This window comes from Dendronephthya gigantea, unplaced genomic scaffold, assembly GCF_004324835.1.
Source record: "Dendronephthya gigantea isolate DGI-Jeju-01 unplaced genomic scaffold, DenGig_1.0 001114F, whole genome shotgun sequence".
Lineage (NCBI taxonomy): Eukaryota > Metazoa > Cnidaria > Anthozoa > Malacalcyonacea > Nephtheidae > Dendronephthya > Dendronephthya gigantea.
Genome location: NW_021164124.1, coordinates 1 through 8,703, shown reverse-complemented (window position 1 = coordinate 8,703; position 8,703 = coordinate 1). Strand labels below are relative to the sequence as shown.

Genomic DNA, 8,703 nt, shown 5'->3' with positions numbered 1-8,703 from the left:
GTCAATCAGGAAAAACAAACAAACTCTATAAATCCTTCGTTATGAATTGTAATAGCAAAAAGGAACAACGGTACAAAAATTATACAAACAAACTAAATCATATAATAAAAATAGCCAAAAAACATATTATGAATATCAATTGATCAAATTAATACAAACAGAATTCAAGAATGGTGTGGAAAACACTTAATAATGAATTACTCAATAAGCCCAAGAAAAGCACGAAAATATCACAAAGCTTTGTTGAAACCAACTCATCAAATAATTTAGATGATCCCCAAGAAATAGCTAATCACTTCAACGACTACTTTACTAATGACCCCATTTGGCAAATAAAATAAAACAAAATGACAATAATAATTTTAATAAATATCTGAAAAGTGACTTTAGGTTTTCCTTATCCCATCACAGAAAATGAATTAGAAGTTGAACTAAAAAACATCAAGCAATATACGATGTGGATATGATGGTATTAGCACAACCATTACAAAACTAGCAGCTAGAGAAATCTCTAAATCATTAACACACATTTTCATCTAACATTTACGACTGGAATCATTCCAGACAATCTAAAAGTCGCATTGATTACACCAATTTTCAAGGCTAATGACGAAATGAAGTTTGAAAACTACCGACCAATATCAGTTCTTGTTTGTTTTGCAAAATTGTTAGAAAAACTTATGATTAATAGACTGTCAAAATTTATTGATAAAAATAAAATTTTTTCAAAGCATCAATATGGATTTAGGAAACAGAGATCAACTGAACATGCATTAATTGACTTTATTGATAAAATTACTAATGTAATTGATGATGGTAAATACTCTGTTGGTATTTTCCTTGATTTATCTAAGGCATTTGATACAATTGATCACAAGATTCTGATAAAGAAATTGGAACATTATGGTAATAGAGGAGTGGCCAAAAAACTGATTTCTGTTGTATTATTTGCAGATGACACAAACGTACTATATAGTCATGAATGTCTTAGAAAATTGGATGAATTCATTCAAGTCGAAATTAAAAAAAAATTCAGATTGGCTTAATGCAAATAAATTGTCTATGGATGCAGAAAAAACAAATTTATTCTTTTTAGAACAAAAAAAAAAGAAGCTTGAAGATACCATTAACATTTCGATCAATAATAACAATATACAACAAGTCTAAAACACTACATTTTTAGGGATTGTTATTGATGAATTCTTGACATGGTGTAACCACATGGATTTGATTACAAAAAAATCATTAAATGTGCAGCATTCATTTCCAGGATAAAGCATTTCACAAACTTAAACTCTTTGAAACTAATATATTATGCCTTGGTCCATCCATATATCTAACGTATGGCAACCTAATATGGGGTAACACCTACAAATCCCGTATTAAAAAGTTAGTAAATATTCAAAAAAAATTGTGAGATTAATGGCTTTCAAATCTTCTTTTGATCATTCCGAACCAACTTTTAAAGAATTGCAAATACTCAATTTATTCAAAATAAATGATTATTTAATAAGGATATTCATGTTCTGATATTTCTATTTACAAAACCTTCCAGAAATATTCAGAAATTATTTCTCTACTAAAAAGGAAATTCATAATCACAACACGCGAAACTCGAGATTACTACACAAAAAGTTCAGTAGAACCAACTACGCAAAACATACGCTTGCTAGTAGAGGCATAGAAGTTTGGACATAGAAGTTTACACAATCTATATGTTATAATATTTGATTGTATTAAATACATTTTACGAATGAATAAAATCCTTTAAGGTTCAACTACGAGACTATTGTCTTTCAGGGTGTTATGTACTCGACATTCAGTGTTAAAAGATGTATATTTCATATCAGAAATAATTTATATACACATACAAATATTACGTCATTGAATAATAATTATTCCTAACTAATTATTCCAAAGTCTCAACACAGGGTAGCCATTTGTCTGCTTCAGCCCCTCTAAAATTTTCGGACTTTCAAACTTTGAACACAGTGCAGTTGCCGAGAAGAAATTTTGTGAAGTTTTAAGAAATTTAGCTGTTCCAAAATGTATAATGATAAAAATGTGCGCACGAACGACTAGAGTCACTCAATAGCATAGTCATTCGATTGCGAATGTCGCTGTTAATGCTATGAGTGTGGTTTATTGGAAAACGCGGACACCGGACAGCGGACACTTTTCAAAATTTACGATAAACATGAATTAAAACCTGTTAAAGTATGTCGTCTAAACGTCGTTAAAACGTGTTAAAGTATGTCGTCGTAAACGTGTTAAACTCCTTTAGTTAGCTCAGGGTAAAACACTAACTAGTAAAACTTTTTGTTTAATTCCCGCGTTCTTTTTTTCAGAAAAAATATTCAGGATTGATTACGGAATCATTTGAGTTTGCATCCATGGACATTTTTAAAGAAAGATAAATCGTCATTTTCCATGTACTAGAACACCTAAATATATTATTGTCCAACATAATTCCTGAAAGACGACAAAGTACATACAAGCCTATTGTAAGCTATTGCACTTACAAAAGTGATCTGTCAGGCAGAACGAAATATATGTATATTAACCAACCGAAATACACATCAAATCAAAGCAGTGTATAAAATATTCTAATTTCTCAAAATTTAAACTTTAATGTGAAAAGCGTCTAGAATACGCCCGAACAAAATCTATCTTACAATAACAATGCTGACCTATCTTAAAAAAATATAACGTGGGCGCTAACATATTTTTTCAGGGACAAGGTTTGGCAATCTCGTGCCAATTAAAGGCGAGGATGACTGCCAGAACGACCGTTGCTGATACTACATGTACAAGGTAAAAATTGATTGTTCTAATCTTAAAAAATATTCTTTCTAGTGACAAAGTTGCGCCCAATATTGACGAAACATGATTATGCGCGCTCAAAATCTAGAAAATGCAACACTTTCTCCTCTTGCGGCATAACAGAAGAAACAACCGAATTGTAATTTCCCAGGCGGTGGGAAGCGCCGACCGAGGGTGGTAATTCCGCTCGGATATTTTAATTACGCCCGGGAATGCAAATGCGAAATATTTTTAAGATATGCGCACGCGTGAGTTTGAGACATGTTGAAACTGGTAACTAGCAAACGTTTGCAAACGTGCGAATAACTAAATTAAATTATTCAGCATAACTGATATTTTGAGTTTTAAAACCTTTTTGAATTAATATTTTCACTTGGATGATTATGAAAATATACAAAAAATTGACTTTAAGAGAGAATGTAAAAGTTGCCTTCGGGTAGAAAAACATTGTTTCAAATGAACGATTCTCAAGCTTTTTTAGAGTGTTTTTGAACATGGGTAAATGAGTAAATTTTGTATTTTAAATTATTAACGTATTTTGTAAATTTAATATGTGGATTTATCAACAAATGTATGACACATCTTTGAATTTATTCGCAAATCTCGTTAAAATTATTTTGATTGGGAAAGCATTTATTTTGAAAGGTGAATCTGCTTAAAAGAAATTGAAATTTCGCTAAAAATTGTAGTATTGAAAACTATTCGTAGTACAATAATACGATTATAGTTGAATTCGATAGCTCGAGAATCGACTTTACGATATAAATTTTACTTTTACGACTTCGACCATTCAGCAATAACGAACATTGAAAAATATCACTGTTGAAATACATGATATATATTTGCTTCAGGCCAGGTTTATATTTGCAATCAAAAGTTAACAAGACGCCAAGTAGGCGTTATGGTCGCGTCGTTCACAGCGGCGTAGCCAGCCAATGCAGCCATGCAAACTTTGTGTCGTAAATGTTCTTAATAATAAAAATGAACAATATACCGAACTGTCGGTCGCATGTTGAAAGCAGGAGAAACACAGAACAGCCCATTTCAAAACCGCTCTACATCTTTTACTTAGGGTAGCAGGTGTAGGTTTACTGTGCTCGATAAAAGTTTGTCAACATCACATCACATACGCCCAATCCTAGCTCAGGTCGTTCGTAAGTGGCCTGCTTATGCCAAAAAATATATATTACTTCATGCGAAATACAGTGAGCATGAGCAAAAAGCGTTTTGATTTGCACTTAAATATATAGCAGTTGTTTACTATATAATTGCTCAAAATTATACTGAGCTGTAAACATTGCCGATAGTGTGCCGAACCTTGACCATACATTATATGTCGAAACCTGTCGAGTATGCTCAGAAATTAATTTAAAGCTTCTTTCATTCAAAGCTGAGGGCACAGAAACGACAGTTCAGACACGGTCATCGCGCAGAAAGTTGCGCATTTTTGGTCGCGTCGCGTAGCGACAGCGACCTACAGTTTCGGCTTGGTTTTTTTTTATTTTCCTCTCGGGTCGACCCTCAGCGTGGCTAGCTGAAGGCCATATCACCCTAATCGGGAACCTGCGCACAGGTAAGTTGCTAGTTGGTCGCGTCGCGTATATAAACAACTGCACACGTGGTGAAATGACTGATAATGGAAAATGAAAAACTTTTCCATCCGCGCATAGGAACTACGTTTTTTAGTGACCGTCTTAATTCATACCGGATTTCTAGTGACCCCTTTCATTACTCGATTTATATTTATTTGGATATAGCAATAAAAACTCAATATAATCAAAATAATTAATTAGCCTCCAGAAGCCTATAACGATATCTAAAAAACAAAGATGTAAGAAATTGGACAACATTGGTCGCACCACCATGCATGGTGGGTGTCGAAATTTTTCAAATTGTAAGCCTTTAGATCTTTGGAACCAGGCTACTTAATAATTATTCGAATACCCTAAAATTCCTATAAAAACTCCAGCGTTTTATTTTATCAAATAGCTTACTATTTTGACATTTCTTTAAACTCAATAAGACAAGACAAGATACAGTTCATCATAAAGGATTAAAAAGGTTTAGAAGGCGGTAAGAGACATCCATTCACCACCGTGGAGCTTTGAAAGCTTTAGGGTACAGGGTTAGACCGGTTAGTGTATTGTGAGTATAGACTCTGTACGGACGAGTGGCTCTATCGAACTGATATATATTTTTCTCAGTTACCTCCTAATCGTTCACAATTATGTTCATGTCCCATGAATCGTTACGTATAGAGAGGTATACAGTCGAAAACATGGGGTAATAGACAGTTAAATTTCACATGTGTACACTTGTTATATTTTTGGGATTTTTGGCACGAAATAGCGTATTTTCCACCGTATAACCCTAGAATTTTTCAAATCAATTGCATTTCTCCTACAAACAAAGCTAGGTGCATGTAACCACTCTAGGCGAGTGTGTTTTCAGATAGAGCCAAAATTTCAGGCGACGCACTAATAAAGAGGCCAGTTGTTCGAAAGGTGCATGAATGTAATAGTGAATTTGCTAACAAGTGGATATAGTTATAGATAAAAACGCGTGGCACGAAACATGGATAATCGACCAAAATTCCAACCAATCCAAATTCCAACCAGTGATAACCAAAATTCACTAGAAGAAACCGGATTTTTTTAAAACTTCCTACCGCAATGTCAGCTGTTGCTAAAATGTATAATACTCAATTCATAATCAAATACTCAGTTAGGCATTTGGACGCATTAACGAAATAATTGACTAATTTCATGACCTCGGTGCGATTATTATTCATCTCGGCGTTGCAACCCGTAAATAAAGAATGGTTTACACTGCCTCTCGATTTACTTGCACGGCACTGTTAAATAGGTACCCCTGCCCATTTGACTGCGCTCGACCTTTGTACTGCATGGTAGTACGAGCACGGATAAAATTGGGTTTGGGTACCCATTCTAGGCGTTCCGTGTTAATAAGTTGAGTGTAGCTAATTGTTTATACCTTCTTGACAGCTTCAATTCGGAGACAAAGAGCAATGCTGATAATATTGACATCATGCATGAGGGATGCCATGTTTCGAAGTCACGTTATTGCTACAGAGAGAAATGGGCTTGGGTTCAGATGATTTTGATCATATTTCTTGAAAAACTGTTTGAAATGTCTGCTATCTTCATTTCACGTCGACCTTTTCGAGTAATATTTTGTTGTCTGCTTGTCACTATTGGCCTAACGTGTGGCTTTGCAATGTTAAAAGTTGACAAAAATGTGAAATATTTGTACCTACCTGAAAACAGTGAAGCATCACAGGATATAAGAAAGGCGAGAAGTCTAGGGTTTGAACTCGAAGTACGACAAGAAGAGGTTGTTATTTTGCCTAAACATGGCAAATCCGTTCTGTCGCAAGAATGTTTGGCAGAAATGATTGATTTACACAACATTATTACAGATATAGATCACTACGACGAATACTGCTATAGGAAAAACTCAAATAGAAGTTGTGCTTCAACAAACCTGTTAGAAATTTTCAGTTATCAAAAGGAAAACTTAGTTGCCAATCTTACACAACGTATCCAGACCGTTCTACAAAATGATGCTTTTCTTATGGCCAATGGCAGAAGACTCGTCGATAATTTTAATAGAATTTTTGGAAATAATGCTTCCGGCGATTCACTTGATTCCACAAATGCGCTGAGAATGGCTTACTATATGAAAGAATATGATAGAGATGGACAGGAGAAGGAGAACATTTTGGATTGGGAGAGTATTTACCTCAAAAAAATATCATCATTTTCAAAAAACACTACCTGTGCGAATGTTTTTTATGCTGCAGAAAGAAGCTTGGACGACTCTGTATCAGAAAGTACTGGTTCTGATATTTCGTTTTTCGCAGTAACATTTACAATCATGGGCATTCTTAGTGGCATTGTGAATGGAAGATGTGGTGATGCTCGTTTTGGTCATCAATTGTTAGGATATGGTGCATTGTTGTCCATTTACTTGGGTGTCACGAGTGCACTTGGCCTTTTAATGATTGTTGGTGTTCCCTTTATCAGCATGGTTGGTGTTCTACCGTTCTTGGTTGTAAGTATCGGCATAGACGATGTTTTCATTATCCTACACGAACTTAATGAAATGATCCGTCAAGATTTGCCCTCGACGCATATGCTAAGCGGGACAATGGCTAGAAGTGGTCCAACTATTACCATGACAACCCTTACTGATCTTGTAGCATTTGCCGTTAGCAGTAGTTCCATTTCCCTTCGATTCGTCTTTTCTGCACTTACACAGCTGTTGCAATCTCATCTGTTTTCATTCTGTTGCTGACATTTTTTGTTGGTTGCATGTGGTTTGATATCAAAAGGATAAACGCTCAACGCAGAGATTTCTTGCCTTGCCTAATGAGTCGTCCTCCAACTGATTGTTGCTTTGGAATTCGGAGAAGTGGCTTTGACAACGTTATGAAAGCATGGGGAAAACTAATTACTTCACCTGTTGGAAAAGTCTTTGTGTTCTTAGGTTCACTACTTCTCCTAGCTTTTGGAATTTATGGCGTTCTTGGCCTCGATGAAAGTTTTAACAGAAAGTGGTTAACAACGAAAGATTCACATTTCCGAAAATTCCTAAATGTTTATGAAGAAAACTTTCACCTTAATATCGAAGTTAGCATAATTTTCCCGGAAAAAACTGATCACTCGAGCATTGAAATTCAGAAAATATACTCCCAAGTCGAAACTCTTGTTGAAAGTAACCAATATTTTTCTCCAAGAAGGATATCGTGGTTATCCCAATATATATGGTGGGCACAGAATAGAAAGATCAAAATCGATAATACCAGAATGTTCCATCACTACTTGAAGGAGTTTATTTCACTCCCGGAGTATCAAAGGTTTGCCCAGGATGTAAAATTTTCGAAAGATAAAACTCATTTGACGGCTTCAAGGATGCTAGTATATTGTAAGAGTGATCCTGACTCAAACTTTCAAAGAAATATGATGGCGAGCATTCGAAAGGATCTCCACTCAGCGGATGCTCGTGCATTTGCTATTGCCTTGCCTTTTATATACTTTGAACAGTATGCTCATGTACTTAATGAAACCATCAGGAACTTGGTTGTTGCTGGAATTTCAATTATTTTGATATCCTGGTGTTTATTAATCACTTTGTAGTAATATTTTGTCTTATATGGGGATTCGGTGCTCTTATATTTGAACTATTTGGTCTAATGTACATCTGGAATGTCTCTTTGAACTCAATCTCTATGATTAATCTTGTTATGGCTTTGGGATTTTCTGTAGATTACAACGCACATGTCGCTTTCCACTTTGTTTCCTCCCGGGCAACAACTCCCGAACTCCGTGTCATCGATGCTCTAAGCAAAGTAGGCGGAAGTGTTTTTTTAGGTGGGCTTAGCACATTCCTTGGAATGATGCCAACGGGATTTACCTCCTCCATGGTATTTCAGACATTTTTCAAAATGTTTGTTGGTATCGTTTTTCTTGGTTTACTTCATGGTTTGGTTATACTACCTGTGTACCTGTCTCTACTCGGAAAGCTCTTTAATCTTCGTGGAAGTAACCTTGACTTGTCAATCATAAAGTGGTTCAACATTACAAAAAGATACAAATCTAGTAGAAATACAAGCCGAGGTTTATCTGGATTACACGCAAAAACCAAGCAATCCAATCCGATTGCCATTGTGGGAATGAGTTGTCGTTTTCCAGGTGGGGCAAACTCGAAAGATGCATTTTGGGATATGTTGGTGGAAGGTCGATCTAGTATTGGCTCGTATCCAATGAACAGGCCAGACGCAAGGGAGTTCACAGATTCGTTTAACCCAGGGAAGCACACGCCAGGGAAGCATTACATCCTTACTGGCGCATTTCTTGA

The 8,703-nt window shown here is 35.5% G+C and overlaps 2 protein-coding genes across 3 annotated transcripts; both read left to right on the top strand.

Annotated features, from left to right (window-relative positions):
- The first annotated feature begins 35 nt into the window (after nt 1–35).
- Nucleotides 36–7,954, top strand: LOC114545015 (NPC1-like intracellular cholesterol transporter 1). Of its 2 annotated transcripts, none has more exons than XM_028563441.1 (3): nt 36–2,432; nt 2,735–2,814; nt 5,829–7,954. In XM_028563441.1, the coding sequence occupies exons 2-3, from the start codon at nt 2,774–2,776 to the stop codon at nt 7,138–7,140; spliced, it is 1,353 nt and encodes a 450-aa protein (XP_028419242.1). In that variant the 5' UTR covers nt 36–2,432; nt 2,735–2,773; the 3' UTR covers nt 7,141–7,954. The 2 variants fall into 2 exon arrangements, with proteins under 2 accessions (XP_028419242.1, XP_028419241.1); XM_028563440.1 differs by having other exon boundaries at nt 36–2,504.
- Nucleotides 7,955–8,089: 135 nt separating this feature from the next.
- LOC114545014 (patched domain-containing protein 3-like) lies at nt 8,090–8,616 on the top strand (the record flags this gene model as incomplete). The annotated part of the gene is made up of 1 exon (XM_028563439.1): nt 8,090–8,616. A coding segment is annotated over exon 1 (527 nt), but the record flags the coding sequence as incomplete, so codon positions are not given.
- Between the last annotated feature and the right edge of the window lie 87 nt (nt 8,617–8,703).

Bases quoted from the DNA above. Each gene is read 5' to 3' on its own strand.
- LOC114545015 (XM_028563441.1), top strand. From the start codon at position 2,774: ATGACTGCCAGAACGACCGTTGCTGATACTACATGTACAAG. The intron at 2,815-5,828 runs GTAAAAATTGAT...CCTTCTTGACAG, and splicing joins GCTGATACTACATGTACAAG to CTTCAATTCGGAGACAAAGA.